At 49.1% G+C, this 18,682-nt stretch overlaps 1 protein-coding gene across 1 annotated transcript; it reads right to left on the bottom strand.

The window, feature by feature from the left end:
- ARL10 (ARF like GTPase 10) lies at positions 1 to 14,242 on the bottom strand. Its single transcript, XM_008015366.3, has 4 exons — positions 13,968 to 14,242; positions 13,146 to 13,347; positions 10,836 to 11,011; positions 1 to 8,168 (listed from the first exon to the last, which is right to left on the bottom strand). The coding sequence occupies exons 1-4, from the start codon at positions 14,148 to 14,150 to the stop codon at positions 7,995 to 7,997; spliced, it is 735 nt and encodes a 244-aa protein (XP_008013557.1). The 5' UTR covers positions 14,151 to 14,242; the 3' UTR covers positions 1 to 7,994.
- Between the last annotated feature and the right edge of the window lie 4,440 nt (positions 14,243 to 18,682).

Genomic DNA, 18,682 nt, shown 5'->3' on the forward strand with positions numbered 1-18,682 from the left:
GAAACTTTAAATAAAACTGTTTATTTGTGGGACACATTAGAAAAGAACGGATCAAAAACTGCACAGAAACAATGGGATGCATTTTAAATTGGTCTCTGCAGAGGCACCCAAAAGACTATACAAATCTAAAATTGCCTAAAAGATTCTTTACAAAACGCAAATGGAAGTCTCATGCAGCACACTAACCCCGACTGCTCCTTCTCTGTCTCTTCTTTACCTTGATGCTCTGAGTATAGTAACCCTTCTGCAAAGTCCCCTTTTCTCCTTGAGGCTAATGAAAGAGGGGAAGTTGGATAAATGCCTTGCAAAGTGAGACTCTCTAGTCAACCGGCCCTGCCTGCTGTAACCACTTTTACTCCATTGTCTAAAGCTGAGCTTAGAGCCATCATAAAGACTTAACTAATCCAAGAGAAAATACTCAAAAACGTACTGGGAAACTGAGAATCCTCATAGGAGCTTATGATCCAGGCCTCTAATCTTTACCAGTTTATTCACATGATACTGGGACCTGCTGAAGCTCGAAGATTGACATTGACGGCAGGAGTAGAATGGAAAACAGCCTGAGGATATTAAAGTCCACTCCAAAACCCAAGAGGAGGGCCAAAAGGAACTAGAAGAATTGCCGAAAATCTTTTAAATTCAATCCCTAAGACCTTTCCACAAAAAAATTGATTGGCCAATCACATAATCTTGTGGGCAAAAGATGAACCAGTTTCAGATTATAGAGCTCATTTAGAAACACTAGTTGTGAAACCTGCAGAGACAGAAATGACATTAACTGCTCTATTTAAAAAGGACTTCATTCAGAACTTCGCAGTGTAATTAAGAAATATAAACCAGGATGGAAAGCGACAGATATCGTTGCTCTAGGATTTCCAAATTACACTGAACCCTTCATCTTGTTTGTTCATAAACACAACAATCAGGCATTAGGAGTTCTTACTCAAGAACATAGTTGGCCCAGCACTTTGGGAGGCTGAGGCGGACAATCACCTGAGGTCAGGAGTTCGAGACCAGCCTAACCAACATGGTGAAACCCGGTCGCTACTAAATACAAAAAATTAGCCAGGTGTGGTGGCACACGCCTGTAATCCCAGCTACTTGGGAGGCTTATGCAGGTGAATCGCTTGAACCTGGGAGGCGGAGATTGCAGCTAGCCGAGATTGCACCATTGCACTCCAGCCTGGGCAAGAAGAGCAAAACTCCATCTCAAAAAATAAATAAATATATGAAAAAGAACATAGTTGGGAAAGCACAGGCCCATCACGTATTATGGCCTGCAATCAGACCCCATAGCTAAGGCATGTCCTAATTGCTTAAAGGCAGTGGCAGCAACCACCAGATTGGTAAAGGGTTCATCTGACCTGGTTTTAGGGAATGAACTTTTTTTTTTGCAAGTTCCACGTGCTGTGGAAAGTCTATTAAATTCCAGTCAAACCCAGCATTTTTCAGCAAGTAGACTAACATCATTTGAAATTACTCTTTGGCAAGATATGTCATTACAACCCAAAATGAGTTAATAAAAAGCAGACTCTTCGCAGTTCTTCTCTCACTTGAGCTTGTCATATAGCTCAAGGGAAATCAGTAAATGCTTATATACAGAGCAGATATGCCTTTGGAGTAGTCCACAATTTTGGCATGTTATGGCAACAAAGAGGGGTTCTCAATTCTAGTGGAGCCCCCATTAAAAACAGACTCAAGTGGATGAACTTGCTACTATCCTGTTGCCATCACAAATTGCTCTAAGTTCCAAGCTATCTTGAGTAAAGGAGAAAAATAAATAACAAATTCTTGCAAGATTGAAGCCCATACATGGAAAGCTGAACCTGAATATCAAGGGACTGCCCTGGCAGATTTTCATGCTAAATCAGATAGTGCTGAAACAGTTAGGATGTGCAATTGGAATGAATGCCACTAGACTGATGACCTTTTTGAAGACCCATCTAACAGTGCCATGCACCTGATCTGGAAAGCCAAAATTGTCTGACAGACATAAACATAATGTTACGTGTGAACTCACGGAGAGCCTAGATGGCCCCCTGGTCCTTCCTGAGCCCTTGAAACTTCCACTGTTAAAAGCTTTGCACTCAGCCAGGCATGGTGGCTCATCCCTATAATCCCAGCACTTTGGGAAGCTGAGCTGGACAGACGGCTTGAGCCCAGGAGTTCAAGACCAGCCTGGGCAAGAGGGTAAAACCCTCTCTACAAAAATTACAAAATTTAGCTGGGGATGGTGGCGCACACTGGTAGTCCCAGCTACTCAGGAGACTGAGGTGGGAGGACTGTTGATCCCTAGAGGTGGAGGTCGTAGTGAACCACGATTGCACCACTGCATTCCAGCCTAGGTGACAGAGTGAGATCCTGTCTCAAAACGAAAAAACCCTCTGCACCTCACAATTCCTCATGAAATGAGCAAAATGATCCAAATTATAAAAAATATTGATAGTGTGACTCCTCTAAAATGCTAAAATGGGTTATAACCAATATTTGGTTGGTCAAACCCATAATCCTGGGAAGATAATAAAAACTCCAAGCGGTGTATTTCCACTGCCACCTGATGGACCACTGGAACGTTTACAGACGGCCCTCATTCAACTGCCGCCCTCGATTAAGTATCAGTATGTTCTCGTAATAGCTGGCATGTGTTCTGGTTGGACAGAAGCCTTCCTGTGTAGGAGAGCTGGTGCTGTGACATGACAGCAGCTAAGGAGTTATAAGAAAATATGTTTCCTTTATGGGGCATCTCTGGAAAAATCTCCAGTGACAGAGGAACTTATTTTATTGGACAAACTATGAAGCAGCTAAATAAAGTGTTAGAAACACAGTGACACTACCATCGTCCCTTTTACCCTCAGTCTTCTGGAAAGGCCAAAAGGACACACAATATTTTAAAACTAAAACTGGCAAAATTAACTGAATTGATTGGATTATCTTGGCCAAAGGTACTACCATTAGCTTTGAATTTCATTTTTATTTTTCTGATCTCTGAAGAAGAAAGTCAACCATTGCCTTTGGTCCGCGGATCAGATCCACGACAGACACAGATTGACCCCCATGAAATAGTTACTAGAAAGCCTGTGCTCCTAACAGAACTTCACATAGTTCCTCCTCTCCTAAATGCTCATATGACTAAATACGACAAAGCTATAACGCATTATGTCACACTGTATTTTGACAAAATAAACTTTCTGTGACCCACAGAGGACCATCACACCCTTCACAATCTGTAACCTGAGACTGGGTCTTCTGGAGATGATATCAGAGAAAAAGTGCCCTTAAACCTCATAGAGACGATACCAAGTTCTTCTATTACCCACAGTATGGCAAAACTTCAGGGCTTCGAACCGTGGGTCCACATCTCACAGCTCAAAAGGACCTCTCCAGACTCCTGGAACTACACATCTGTTGGAGACTTGAAGGTAAAGCTACCCAGGGAAGTTTTTCCCCAGAAGCAGATGGCATCCTAGACACGAACAGCTTTCTCTAGATTGTGGATGAAGACTTCACTGCAATCACAAAAATCTTATCTTTTTCCCTCTATTTCCTATTTTCTGCCCCCAAATCCTTTCCCTTTCTTTATGGGAAAATCCATGGGACCATAATCTGGGGCTGGCTTTAGCAAAAGCTAATGCTCTAGCAAGAAACTGGAGTAACTGTTGGGTCTGAGTTAATGCCAAAATCAGGAAACGATTCCATTAATGCCAGTATCTCTCCATGTTCCCAATGAGTTACCCCGAAACCCCAAACCCCAAACCCCAAAGGAAGAGTGGAATGCTAACCTTTTTTTTTTTTTTTTTGAGAAAGAGTAGTACAGTGGTGCGATCTCGGCTCACTGCAACCTCCGCCTCCCGGGTTTAAGAGATTCTCCTGCCTCAGCCTCCCGAGTAGCTGGGATTACAGGTGTGTGCTGCCATGCCCGGCTAATTTTTTGTATTTTTTAGTAGAGACGGGGTTTCACAATGTTAACCAGGATGGTCTCAATCTCCTGACCTCATGATCCGCCTGCCTCAGCCTCCCAAAGTGCTGGGATTACAGGCGTGAGCCATCGCACCCGGCAGCTAACCTTGATATTCTAAATACCACTACTTGCTTCCCTACGCTCACTGTAAGTGGTACCCTGACCTTTTCAATTAATAACTAATAAGTGCCAATATGGAAAACCTGTCCAGCTAATGCCTATGCAAGGAATACTGCCTACACCTATGCTTTCAGGCGTCACATATTCAGGACCTGGGAACTACCTATGTGGCTCCAAGCGATTGCTTATATAATGTCACTGGGTTAAATCCAGTAGGGTCCCTTTGCCCTGGCTGTGGTTATGCACCCTTACAGCATGCTATAAAGGGACCACATACAAACAAGTTCCCCATTGGAGCTTGTTTAGGAGCTGTGCAGACTTATGGTGGAACATAAGTGACCCCTGCTCAAATGCTACCAGGTGGCCCCCACTTTCCAGCTTCAGAGGGTACATATTAGGTCTGTGGATAATTTGCTTACTCTGTCCTGACTTCAGATCTTGCTCTTTCGCCTGACTCACACTCGCCTTGCAAACAGCTTTCCCTGAAAGTCCCCATAATCAGAGGTCAAAGACTAAAATGAATACCGGCCTCGAGACAGATGATGAGTAAGTTTCCACCGAGCAGATGTTCCAGTGGGGTTCCTGGGACTCACTTTCCATGGCAGTGGGGTGCCAACTGTATGGAAATTAAAGTTAATGCTAAATTGAAAAACATTTTGTAGCATGGAGATTCACACGGGGAGAAGCCACAGATGGATGAATGGATGAGGCCATCTGTGTTCAACAAAAACACTAAATGGAACTTCATGCAGCTTTAGACTTCCTTTGCCCAGCTAGAAGCTTGTGTGTGGTGCTGAACAAAACCGAACGCTGTGCTTATCTTTCCCGATTCTACTACTATGGAAAGCTTAAAAAGGCGGTGGTGGCTGCCGCTTCTGTAGATACTGCCACCAAACACATCAAGGACGTTTCTCAGGGAAAAGGAACACATGATGTGCTTGCAGGAACAGCTAGTGGTCGGTTTGCAGGCATCCTGAATAGTAGATAGCAAGCTCAGCCGTTTTAAGGTTTTCTAATCTTTATCTTTCCTTTAGTGGGTATCCCAGTCACCATGACTTTTGTTACCAAGCTAACTAAAAAATCAAAAACTTTAAAATTAAGTTACTTCATAGTGAACTATGTCTTTAATTGCTGTTATACCCTGAACAGGCTATGAGCCACAGCGCTTGAATGCTGTTGAACTATTTTTTATCGTTGCGACTGTGACCTTGAGTTGTTTGATTCCGATCAGTTTGGTTTGTGGAGACTCATATTTAGGAATGCATTCCAGTTTCTTGGTATTATGGCCCTGATAGCCATCCTAAGGTCCTCACTGATGTGTTGTAGTCGTAAATACACCAGTGCAGTCATCCTTTGTACCTCCAACGGTCTCATTACGGTTAGAGGAACAAAAACATGAAGACATAAAGAATCCTCTAACTGATTTAACGTTGTAAACTGTGAGTTCCATAATGAGGTCAAATAGTGACAAGGTAGTGTCAGTGCCTGGGATTTTGGTCATTCTCTCAAAATTAAGGGACTGAGCAAAATGGGGGACATTGTGAAGCTGAATTAAGTCTGGCCTAAAGCTGCCTCTGTACACAGTGAATTATAACTTAAAGTGTAAACAACTCATCACCTAACCTAAAAGTGTGTTCTTGTAACCTGTAGCTGAATTTTAGCCAATCACAGCAGCCAAACCTTCAGTCAATCATCAGCTGAAGGCTGCTAAAACATGTTCAAATAAGACAAATACCAGACTGCAGCCAATCAGGCAATCTGAGTTATTTTCGTTTTTCTGGCCATAAATGTAGCCTACACACACGGTGGGGCTGAGCATTCTGAACTGCTTTTGGTGCAAAGTACTACCCAGTTCATGAATCTTTATTCTGCTCAAAACCAGAACATAGTTTTTAAACTCTGTTAAAGTTGTCTAAGGTTTTTTTTGTTAACACCTTCAAGCACTGAAGAACAAGGAGTTCATAGAACAAAGGAGAAAAGTCTCTTACCCTTCCAATGACAAAATGAAAAGCTGCCAGCAAAGTTTCAAAGGCTACTCTAAAACCCAAGTCCTTCCTTAAAATTTTACATAGGAGCACATAAACCACTTCTTACTGCAGAAAGTGAACCAGCACTTTAAAGAACAGTGATTCTTTACATGGCGCTCAAGGGCACAGCAGCCACTATTCCAAAGATCACACTCGCTTCTGGACTTCAGAATTTCCCACCCTCCTTGCGGCCTGTTGAACTGTTTTTATCACAGTTCCTCTTCTTGCACTGGTCACAGTGTGGAACTGAGGCATGCTGGGTAAATGTCAAATGAAATGAAGGCAAGAGAATAACAATCTCTATTCTCAACTAGACAGCAAATTGAGGTGCACAGCTCCTCTTAAAAAAAAAAAAAATCCCTTTGTGGTTGTTGATTTAGTGGTCCCTAACAGACAACAGGCTCCTCTTTGCCTATACTAACAATAAATGTCAGTACAGAGCCAGTCCTTACACTGGGCTGATCGCCAAGCACTGGAGAACCATGGAGTGTGCACTGATGAGAACTCCAGAAACAGTCCAACTCGCCTTTCACTGGGGAAAAATTGGGCCTGGAAAGGCTGAGTGATGTACCCAAGGCCAGCCTGTTGGCTGGTCTGCTATTCCTGTCCTTAGGATCACGTAATACAATTTTTTTCCATCTTTTTACCTAGATTCACATAAGGGAAATCCTCTCCCAGAGCCATTTCTTATCTACCCAGAAAGAATTTGCACCCTTTCAACATCCTGGGCCAAGTGGTGGAGTTTCAGTTCACGTGAATCCATGTAAAGTACTATGACATCGAAGACAGCCTCAAAGCCTGGTGGGAGGAGGAACCTACAGCGTTGTCTCCATTGACATCTGTATGTTATCTCATTGTCATTCATGATTCCAGCTATTTTCCTAAGTTCCACATTTTCTATCACTATCATCTGGGGTTTTGATAACAGCACCTAGAAACAGAGCCTAGAACTCTGGCCTGTTCCTCTTATAAATTAATTAATAAACTGCAGTTCTGAGGTCAACACCTGGCTCCAGCTGACTGTCGTCCCAGGGACACAGGCTCCTTCCTTCCCCTGACTTATGTAAACATGGGCATTGGCACAGTTAGTACAAGAGCAGCAGCTTGTCTCCAGATTCGAGGGGAAAAAACCCAGCCTTCACTTTTTCTGTTTGGTGGGTGAATATGTTATTCTGTAGTCAAAAGAGGCTGGCAGGCCAGGCCTGGGCTCAGGGAAAAGCAGGGAGGTCTTCAGAAAGCTCCTTGCTAGGATTGCCAGGTTCATCCTAGCACTTCATACTCCCATGGCTGGGAAAGGCATCTCCGAATTGGGAAACCACCTCCCTTTAAAAATAATGGCCCTGAGGCCAGAGAGGCAGAGATTGCACAAGGCCACAAGTCGTTTAGGTGGAGCTGGGGCTGTACAATGCAGGACTGGGAACAAAGGCTTGCTGTGTTATCACTCAGAAGCTGCCCACGTGAGAAAGGCATGACGTCACCAGGAGGGAACAGTCTAGACTGGGAGAGACCTTGAGGCTCTAGGAGCATTTCTGACACCTACACTGGTTCCTCAGCTACCGGGACCCGCAGCGGAGGACTGAGCCCACTGAGCATCTCACTGTACAGGTAAGAGAAGGGAAAGCTGGAACCACATTCCAGCCTGGAATGAGCTAGACACTATCCTCCCCACCCTCTGTCTCACCCACCTGCCTGCTTCGGCTTCATGGCCACCTCACCAGGAAAGCTTCTGCATGGTTCTTGGCCTTGCCCAGGCCCTGCTCTTGAGAGGGAAAGGAGGGCAGAAGAGAAATGCTGCCATGTGGCTCTTGCCCCAGGCCCAGTCTGGCAATGAAGCAGCAGCAGTACAACTGTGGTCTTGACAGGCAGGTGGCGAGCAGGAGAGCTCCAGCCTAGGAGAGAAGCTCCAAGAGCAGTTTCCAGATGTGAACAGTGCCAGGCTCTTCGAAGCTGGGTCCTGCAGGGGCAATGCTGGCTGCCAAGAGGAAAACCTCCCGCTGGTTATCGATAGCCTGTAGGCCCAGCTCCCGCTGCAGCTCCACCATACTCATGGCCTCGCTCAGGTCCTGGGTGAGACAGAGAAGTCAGAACACAGCTGGCAGCATTTCATAACACACTCACACCCTTGTCATTCATGAAATACACTGTTCTTAGGCTATCCCTGGGAATATCAGGCCCCAAGTTCGCAGACGTAGCCTCTGGACCCCTTGATCTACCTCAATACTCTCTCCCTCACCCTGGGCTCACCTTTGTACCAACCTCTTTTCATTGCATCATCACTGTGGTAATTTCATTGCATTACCACAGTCACTGTGGTAAGAAACAGAGCACTTTCTTTTTTTGTTTTGAGACGGAGTTTTGCTCTGTCACCCAGGCTGGACTGCAGTGGTGCGATCTTGGCTCACTGCAACCTCTACCTCCTGTGGTGGAATCCTGAAGCGATTCTCCTGCTTCAGCCTCCCTAGTCGCTGGGACTACAGGCGTGAGCCATCATGCCTGGTTAATTTTTGTATTTTTAGTAGAGACAGGGTTTCACCATGTTGGCCAGGCTGGTCTCGAACTCCTGGCCTTAGGTGATCCACCCACCTCAGCCTCCCAAAGTGCTGGGATTACAGGCGTGAGCCACCACGCCCAGCCAGAAACAGAGCACTTTCTATATGTCAAGCGTTGTAGACAGGCCCTTATATACCTAGCTTAATTTTCACAGTCCACACTTAATTGATGAGAAAATTAGCTCAGGGAGCTGAAATCATTGAGCTAAGGTAACAGTGATAAGTGGCAGAGCCAGATCCAACTCAGGTTGGTTTGATAACCAAGTTTCCTAAACTCAGTCATGGAGAGATGATACAGTAGGGTCACTTCCAGACAAGACCTCTAGAAACTAGCTGGAGGAAAACAAGAGACCACTACACAGCATGGCTGGTGATGGTACACTGTAATTTCAACCCTGGCCCAAGACTGAAATGATTCTTCCTGGAGCAATTCAGAGACTGCTGGGACCTTAGATGTTGTCTCCTACAAGTTCAAAACTGCTATAAATTAGTTTATAAATAGAACATGATGTGATTCCTGGTCCAAACTGGGGCAGTGTAAGGCTCAGAGCAGGCACTATTAATAGTCATATATGGGGACTGTCTTGGACAGAAAAGGACATACAGTCACCCTATTTAGAAATAATTGTCAAATGTTTCCTAATAGGTTGGGGAATCTGAGGTCAAAGACATACAGCCTCTCTCCACATCAAGTTGGAAATGGGTCCCACAGCGCTCAGAGGCACCTGAGTTTAGGCCACAGGAAATATGATCAGACTCTGTACTCTGGCAGTTTCACGTAATATTGTGACCCAAGGTCTGTGATACTGAGGGTTCCTGGGCCCAGGCGACTCTCTGGCACCCATGAGAGGTACAGCATACTGGTTTAGAGGAAGAACTTTGAAGAATATCTGAGTTCAGGTTGGCTTTGCCACATACCAGCTGCAGCTCCAGGTATTTAGTGCTAGCAGCAGGGCCCATCACGGGGTTTTTGGAGGGCTGAAGTGAGGTCATGATTGTCAGGTGCTTACCACATGTATGGCACACTGTAAGCACACAATAAATGTTAGCTGTTATTATTTAACCTCTTCTACCTCTCATCAGTTACCAGCTTCAGCTCTCTGATCTAGAGCCAGAATTTGCAAGGGAATAGCAGAGTGGAAAAGGTACAGCTTTAGAGTTAGACGTTCTCAATTCCACTATTCTCTTTTTTTTTTTTTTTTTTTTTTTTTTTGAGATAGGGTCTTGCTGTGTCACCCAGGCTGGAGTGTGATCATAGCTCACTGCAGCCTCGACCTCCCGGGTTCAAGTGATCTTTCTGCCTCAGTCTCCAAAGTAGCTGGGACTATAGGCAGGCACCACCACACCCAGTTAATTTTTTGCATTTTTTTTTGTAGAGACAGAGTTTTGCCATGTTGCCCAGGCTGGTCTCAAACTCCTGAAAACAAAACGATCCACCTTCCTCGGCCTCAAAGTGTTGGGGGTAGAGGTTTCAGCCACCACGCCTGGACCAATTCTATTACTCTCAAGATGTACAACCTTGGAAAGATTACAGAACTTCTCTCATCTATAAAATGGAATAGCATCCTATACTTTATAGGCTGAACAGAAGCATAAGAAGAAATGTTATTCAAAACCATACCTGGGGGCCCGACACAGTGGCTCACGCCTATAATTCCAGCACTTTGGGAAGCTGAGGTGGGCGGATCACTTGAGGTCAGGAGTTCAAGACCAGCCTGGCCAACATGGCAAAACTCTGCCTCTACTAAAAATACAAAACTTGGCTGGGTGTGATGGCACATGTCTGTAATCCCAGCTACTCGGAAGGCTGAGGCACAAGAATTGCTTGAACCCGGGAGGTGGAGGTTGCAGTGAGCCGAGATCATACCACTGCATTCCAGCCTGGGCAACAGCATAAGACTTTGCCTCAAAACAAACAAACAAACAAACAAACACACCATGCCTGGCATGTAGGAGGCACTTAATAATTATTTTTCTCATCCCTCCAGGGCGCAAGATGATAGGGAGGCAAAGAGGAAGGAAGACAGAGGCAGGGATCAGGACAGGGCATAGGTAGAAGAGGTAGGGGCAGCATCTCAGCCAACCTCTCTAGGCCATGGGCCCAGGCAGCGCTCCTTGCCCCTGCCCAAGCATCTCTAATTGGACATCCCCTGGACTGAGCTGCCCTCCCACAGCCCTCACCTGCTTGTTGGCCACCACCACGACAGGCAGGTCAGGGTCCTTGTCCAGCAGCTTGTGCAGCTCCTGTCGGGCCCAGGGCAGTCGCAGTCGGTCAGCTGAGTCCACCACAAACACCAGCACATCCACCTCGTTCACAAACTCCTTCCAGTAGAAGCGCAGGTTCTGGCTGCCACCAACTGAGGAGAGGCCAGGGGCCAGCTCAGAGCGTCCAGGGCCCTGGCTCACTGCCCACAGCTCCCACCCCACCCTACTCCTAGCTTGGTGAGCTTCCACCAGCCAGGGGCAAGGAAAAGATGGCAGTTTCCGCAGCTACTCAGACGGGATTCAGCTCTAGCTCTGACAGGTGGGTCTCCTGGGGCAAGTCTCTAGCTTTAAACGCCAGTCTCCTCCCTGAAATTTCCTAACAGGTTGCAGTAAAACCCATAGGTACCATGTGCAATGTACCTTTCACAGGACTGACACATAGGTGCTCAGTAAATGGGACTCTTCAGCTCTCTCCCCTGGGCTGTCTTGCTTTGCCTCTTGTTAATTCTTAGCTTTCTCCGACAGGTTCGAAACTGTCAGTGATGGCTGTGATAGGAGCCAGGAGTCCTATTGTCTAGAAAACTCAGGACCCCCTGCCCTGCCTATATACAACCATTCTCCATTCAGTTTCCCCATCCCCTTCTTTTCCCTTGGAAATGTCATACTCCATCCTACGAACACATAGTTGCCAACACAGTCCCCCAGCCTGGGTCACCTTTCTGTTCCTCTGTGCTCCTCTGCACTAGTCCCATTGGTCACCCCGCACCCTAGTGTTTCTGGCTATGCTTCTGACACTTGTGGACTCTAAGCTGTGAGAGTCAGAGACACTCACCTCTGGATCCCCACAAAGCCCTCAGCACAATGCCCGGCACACAGCAGGCACTCAACAAGTATTTACTGAGTGCTTGCTAGGTGCCAAGCACTGATCTGGGTGCTGGGGATACAGAGGTGAGCAAGGCAGACAGGGGCCCTGCACCAAGGAGCTCCCTCCCTAACTGGGAAGCACATGGCAGTGACATCAACACATTTCAGAAAGGAAGGAAATAAAACAGAAAAAAGGGAAAGTGGCTGAGGTGGAACAGGGGTTGGCCCTGGATTGGGTGGTCTGGGTAGGTCTCATCAAGGAAGTGCCATGTGAGCTGAGTGTGCGATGGTGAGAAGGAGCCAGCCACGGGAAGAGGCAGAGGAAAGTATTCCAGACAGAGGGGAGAGCAAGCTGGAAGTGTCTGTAAAACAGAAAGAAGGCTGGGGTGCTGAGGCACTGCAAGAAGGAGAAAGACATGGCTGTGAGGCTAGCTGGGACGGGCCACATAGGGCCAAAGACACAGTGAGGGGGTGGGGAGACGCAAGAGTGACATGACCTGACATGGGCTTTCTCCAGCTGACACTAGGGACAGAAGGGGAAGCAGGAAGACCAAAGAGGAGGCTGTGGTGCTGAGAGGAAAGATGATACTAGATTGGGCCAGACAGGCAATGGTGGAGGAGGGTGTGCCACTGCTCACTGCACTCCAGCCTGGGCAACAGAGACTCTGTCTCAAAAAAAAAAAAAAAAAAAGACTAGAAAGGTCGGGCGTGTTGGCTCACACCTGCAGTCCCAGCACTTTGGGAGGTCGAAGGGGGCGGATCACTTAAGGTCAGGAGTTCAAGACTAGCCTGACTAATATGGTGAAACCCCGTCTCCTCTAAAAATACAAAAATTAGCCGGGCGTGGTGGCGGGCGCCTGTAATCCCAGCTGCTCTGGAGGCTGAGGCTGGAGAATCGCTTGAATCTGGGAGGCAGAAGTTGCAGTGAGCCGAGATTGCACCATTGCCCTCCAGCCTGGGTGTCACAGTGAGACTCCATTTCAAAAAAAAAAAAAAAAAGAACACTTGAAAGGTGGGTGACCTTAGATTCATGATACTACTGCTGGAACTCATTTTTCTCTGGAGATAATTAGGGTAGTGACTGATTCTAGTTTTATGCAATTGTTTAGGGGAGTTTTCTTAAGCAATGCCTGTCAAGTGCTTGGCATATGAACCCTTAGCTGTTAGTATCTCTGTGTTAGGCCTACCGACTTTGGTAGGGGTGATGGGGCAGGCCGTGCAACTGGAGAGGCCCGATCACGAAGGGCCCTAAATGTCAGAGCACAGAGCGTGGACTGAATCCTGTGCCCCAGAGAGGGGTGGGAAGGATTCGTACAGGGGAATGTGCTGCTTAGACATGCATTTTGGAAGCCCTCTTCCCTGCAAGAATCCAGGACGGGTCCAGTAGAGGAGACGGGGAGATGGGGTAGGGTGTCCGCTCACTTTCCAGCAGGTCCACCTCAAAGTCCTTTGTGGGCAGACGCACGGAGTTGAAGCCCCAGGTGGGGATGTGGCCTTCCAGCGGTGGCTTCCCCGACAGCACACGCAGGAACGTGCTCTTGCCCGCGCCATCCAGCCCCAACACCAGCACCTCGCGCTGTTCCAGCTCCTCCAGCGCCGGCTCCTCGTCCTCCTCGTCCTCGGGCTGCGGGGAAGCGGAGGTAAGGCTGTGGTTGGCGGCCTCCCGGTGGACCTTTCCCGAGGGAAGACCAAGGCACCAGAGGGCTCAGGCCCGCCCTCCACCCGTCCTGGGACAGGCAGGCATGGTCTGGATGAGTGGGACGAACGCTGCCTTTGGAGTCCTGAGTTCCAAACCCTTGGCGAACTCCTCACACTCGCGCGCCCTGCTTCCTCCACCGGACTCGGAATCCCAGCCGCAGGCGGGAGGGGACGGGGTTTCTCCCGACATCTCCCGGGGCGGTGCGCACTGCGCAGGCGCTGGAGGGGTGCGAGCCGACCCAGCTGGGGCCCAGGATACTCCCGAGCCGCGCCCTCCAAACTCCAGCCCACGCTGGAACGCCCGAGCCCCACGGCGTGGAGCGACGGCGCGGCTCTACGGCGCTGTACACACCCAAACACGCCCACCCGTTCCTCGGTTCCCGGGCTCTGACCGGCCACCCGCGCGGGGCCTCCGCTGCGGCTGCCAAGCCCTCGACCCCCCGAGCTCCCAGCCCCAGCAGGGCCGTGGTCACACCCCTTGGCCACATGCGCGGAGTCGCAGCCCCAGCTTGCCCGCCCTTTCGCGAACCTAGGCCCGGCACTCACGTCCCACTCGTCCCACTCGGGGAGGCGGGCGGCTTCCGCGCCCCACCAGGCCTCGCCCCGGTCCCAGCGCCGCTCCCGGCCGCGGCCGAAGTAGGTCTTCCAGAGGATGAAGAGCACCGAGCCCAGAACCGCCGCGGCGCCGCCCAGCGCCAGCACCAAGGGGCCCAGCGGCCGCGGCGCCATCGGGCTGGGCGAGGGGCGCAGGTGCGGGCTGCACAGGCCGAGCCCGCTCGCCCGCCGAAGATGGCCCCGCTGCGACTGCCGCGGCCGCGCCCACCCACCCAGCCCCAGTCCGGCACTACAAGCCCCACAATGCACCGCCGCTGTCACGGCTGGCTGCCCGGGACCCGGCGGCGCGGGTGGGGGGCGCTGGCAGGCGCGCAGGGACCTCCGCTCCCCTTGCCAGGTGCGGGGTGTGGGGATGAGAGGCTGTACCTGGGGAGGACGGAAGACGGCGGTGCTTGCTGGCAACCACCAGGGGTTAGCTCGTGGCTTTTCTCGGTTACTCCGTACAACGATACCACGCAAAAGGGAAAACCGAGGCCCAGGAGTTAAGGAACCCGCCCAACGCCGCATCGCAGTGCTTCGGTGTAGCCTGCGTTCAAACCCAAGCGATCTGTCTCCTGGTCATCCCTCAAGACCTCGGGGAGGAAACTGAAGCAAGATGCCGGAGATCACACGGTTCTGGAGTGGCAGACGCAGGAATAGAACCCAGGTCCCTGGCTCCCCGCCACCTCTAGCCTTCTTTCGCTGCCTCCCGGACCCAGCTGTCTTGGGGTCCTGGTGAGGCTGAATTAAGCAGTGTCAGAAGTTCAGAATGTTTAGAGCTGACTGCCTTGTTCTAGGTCCCCCCAGTGACTGCCAAGGCTTCTACGTGTGTAGCACGAGGAGGAAGAACGGGAGAAACGACCTGAGTACAGCAGTCGGGTTCTTTTGGCTCTCCAAAGGGGTGACGCCATGTACAGCTGGCTGTAGGGTACATGGGTCGAGAGACCGCCTGTGGCTCTCAGGGCCCAGCAGGGTCACCTCTTTCCCTTTATATTGTCTCAACTCTTCACCTCCTTTTAGTTCCCGATTCCTCTGTACCCCTGGCTCTGGGTCCCAGCCCCTATTCCTTCTGATGTGATCCCCTTTCCCTTTGGCTACATATGTATGCTCCTCTCCTCCCAGATAGTGATGTTTTAGCTACATCCGTATTTCTGTATTAACACTTTTGGAGGACTATGGATGTAGTTTATTTGGGAAGTGATATCTGGAAGCAGCAGAGTAGGACAGGGAAGAAAGAAAGGAGGCCAATGTCAGGGTACAGCGTCAAGGACTCTGCTGTGGACCCTCTGGGCCGAATCCCATTGGGGCCTCTCAGGGCACTGAGGCCTCTCAGGGCACTAAATGCCTCTGGGAAGGAAGAGAGGTTGGAACAATTACTCACTGGCTGCAGTTTCCCCGACGGTTAATGGTTGCCCCTGGGGTGCGTACTGACACTGGTTTCAGAATGTGGTTTTATTGTAAGCCACTCCATGCCATTTTGTAGGACCAGGGAGGACTATCTTAGAAATCAATTTGCCCCCTACCCCTTCTCACTCCTTACCCCCACCCCACCTCCTGGTGTTTTCTAGCAACCCACACACATACACTCAGATTTCTCCCACTTCAGAAAACTGGCTTCTCTGGTTATTACCTCTTGTTCTTGTCCATTTCAGCCCCACGCCTGAATAATGTGCACTTCCTATGCCTTGCCCCATGCACCCAGTGAAACTGTTTTCACCTGTGTCTCCAACAAATCCCTTGTTGGAAAATCCATCGGGAATACCTTTAGCCCTTATCTTGCTGGAACTATTTAACATTGCTAAACATTGGAACCTTACAGAATAATAAATACTGCTTATCTCCAGGGATAGAACCAACTGAGAAGATGCAGGAGGCAGCCAAACGGAGAGAACAATGTCGCTCTACAGAGCCAGGCCCCAGCCCAGGAAGCAGGGAGCATCCTCACCCACTCTCTGCAGATGGGCAGGACTGGCAGGGCAGCTCAGAAGCAGCCAGTTTGAGCATTGCCTCCTGCCTTCTAAAATCCCCATCCAAATAAAACAGGCCTCTGGGGGACGGTGAGTGAGGGCTGAGGAGAGAGCCCAAGAGTATGACTCTAGGGCTGGGGTTTAAACTGGTTCAAGACTTAGCGTGTTATGAAATTAATTTAGGGGTTGCTACTACAACTTTAAATTAGAAAATGAAATAGAAGGCCGGGCATGGTGGCTCACGCCTGTGATCCCAGCTATTCAGGAGGCTGAGGCACAGTAATCTCTTAAACCTGAAAGGCAGAGGTTGCAGTGAGCCAAGATTATGCTACTGCACTCCAGCCTGGGCAACAGAGTGAGGCTCTGTCTCAAAAAAAAAAAAAAAAAAAAAAAAAAAAATTGCTGGGTGCGGTGGCTCACGCCTGTAATCCCAGCACTTTGGGAGGCTGAGACAGGTGGATCACTTGAGGTCGGGAGTTCGAGACCGGCCTGACCAACATGATGACACCCCGTCTCTACTAAAAATACAAAATTAGCTGGGCGTGGTGGTGTGTGCCTTTAGTCCCAGCTGCTTGGGAGGCTAAAGCAGAAGAATCACTTGAACCCGGGAGACGGAGGTTGCAGTGAACTGAGATTGTGCCATTGCACTCCAGCCTGGGCAACAAGAGTGAAACTCCGTCTCAAAAAAAAAATTAGCTGGGTGTGGTGGTGGGCAACTGTGGTCCCAGCCACTTGGGAGGCCAAGGCAGGAGAATCACTTGAACCTGGGAGGCAGAGGTTGCGGTGAGCCGAGATCAGGCCACTGCACTCCAGCCTGGTCAAGACAGTGAGACTCTGTCTGAAAAAAAAAAAAAAAGGAATAGAATGGAAAACACCAGCATTTTATGAATTTTGTGAATGTGTATTTGTACTGAGCACCACGTAAAAAGTATTTCTTTCTTTGGGATGTGATAATAAAAAATACTTTGAAAGTCCCTGTTGTGGCCGGGCGCGGTGGCTCAAGCCTGTAATCCCAGCACTTTGGGAGGCCGAGACGGGCGGATCACGAGGTCAGGAGATCGAGACCATCCTGGCTAACACGGTGAAACCCGTCTCTACTAAAAAGTACAAAAAAACTAGCTGGGCGAGGTGGTGGCGCCTGTAGTCCCAGCTACTCGGGAGGCTGAGGCAGGAGAATGGCATAAACCCGGGAGGCGGAGCTTGCAGTGAGCTGAGATCCGGCCACTGCACTCCAGCCTGGGCCACCGAGCCAGACTCTGTCTCAAAAAAAAAAAAGAAAGTCCCTGTTCTAGTGTAAATAAGTACCTCTATGAGGAAATTAGTCAGGGAAAGTGTGCAGGCCCCCTGCCCCCTCCTCCCCAAACACACACACCCTGGTCAGTCCTTTTGCTTGAAACTTGTTTTCACCACCTGTATACCTGGGGAGCTTCTAGATGGCTTTCAACTCCTGGTGGAGCCAGGAGCTCAGCCTTGAGGGATCAGCTCACTGGCAAGACAGGAGCCCAAGGCCTCCAAAGAGAAAAATGTAGCACCAATTAATGTATTCAGCACTTTGCTGTCAGATAATTAAAAAGCAATCTAGGTGTGTGGTGGCATGGGCCTGTAGTCACAACTACTCAGGAAGCTGAGCGGGGAGGATTGCTTGAGCCTGGGAGTTTGAGACTGGCCTGGGCAACATGAGACCCTGTCCCTTAAAGAAAAACCAGGCTAACATAACTTCTGCCTGTAGTGCCCCTGATTTCGGAGGTTGAGGTGAGAAGATCGCTTGAAGCCAGGAGTTTGAGACCAGCTTGGTTAATGTAATCAAACGCCATCTCTATAAAAAATTAAAAAATTAGCTGGGTGTGGTGGCGCGTACCTGTAATTCCAGCTACTGGGGAGGTTGAGGCAGGAGGATTACGCACAGGCGTTAGAGGCTGCAGTGAGCTGTTTTCGTGCCACTGCACTCCAGCCTGGGTGACAGAATGAGATCCTGTCTCTAAAAAAAAAAAAAAGAGAGAGAGAAACAATCCTCACAGGGATTTAATCTTAGCACTCCTGTAGATTTTATGTCATTTCAAAGAAAAGCACCTTGGTCTCTTCAGAAATGAAGGCTCCTCAAGGTCTAATTTGACGACCCTGAGGTCTGATTTGGCCTTGCCTCACCTTTCCTGCCTCCTGAGTGAGTAATCATCTTCTTAGGTCTTTCAGAGGGAGTCTTGCCACCCTGTCTCTCTTTCCCTCTACCTTTTCCTTTCCTTTTTTTTTCTTTTTTGTTTTTTGTTTTTTTTTGAGATGGAGTTTGTCTGCCAGGCTGGAGCGCAGTGGCACAATCTCAGCTCACTGCAACCTCCGCCTCCCAGGTTCAAGCGATTCTCCTACCTCAGCCTCTTGAGTAGTTGCTATTAACAGGACCCCACCACCACACCCAGTTAATTTTTGTATTTTTAGTAGAGACAGGGTTTTGTTACGTTGGCCAGACTGGCCTTGAACTCTTGTCCTCAGGTGATCCACCCGCCTCAGCCTCCCAAAGTGCTGGGATTACAGGCGTGAGCTACCACGCCTGGCCAGGAGGGGCCATTCTTAAGTCTTGTGATTCAGTTGTGACTTAATCCTCCCTAAAGGAAGCCTACAAAGTCAAACCATTGAGCAAAATAGTTTACTTGAAGAAGAAGGCTTGCATGGGAATCTAGGCATTAAAAGAATTAGCTCCTCCTTGGT

Source organism: Chlorocebus sabaeus, chromosome 23 (genome assembly GCF_047675955.1).
Source record: "Chlorocebus sabaeus isolate Y175 chromosome 23, mChlSab1.0.hap1, whole genome shotgun sequence".
In the NCBI taxonomy this organism is placed as follows: Eukaryota; Metazoa; Chordata; class Mammalia; order Primates; family Cercopithecidae; genus Chlorocebus; species Chlorocebus sabaeus.

Excerpts from the sequence above, each read along its gene's own strand:
- ARL10 (XM_008015366.3), bottom strand. The coding sequence starts at position 14,150 with ATGGCGCCGCGGCCGCTGGGCCCCTTGGTGCTGGCGCTGGGCGGCGCC. Across the intron at positions 13,348-13,967 it reads CCGAGTGGGACGAGTGGGAC|CCCGAGGACGAGGAGGACGA; the intron begins GTGAGTGCCGGG and ends GCTTCCCCGCAG. Across the intron at positions 8,169-10,835 it reads TGGTGGTGGCCAACAAGCAG|GACCTGAGCGAGGCCATGAG; the intron begins GTGAGGGCTGTG and ends TGTCTCACCCAG.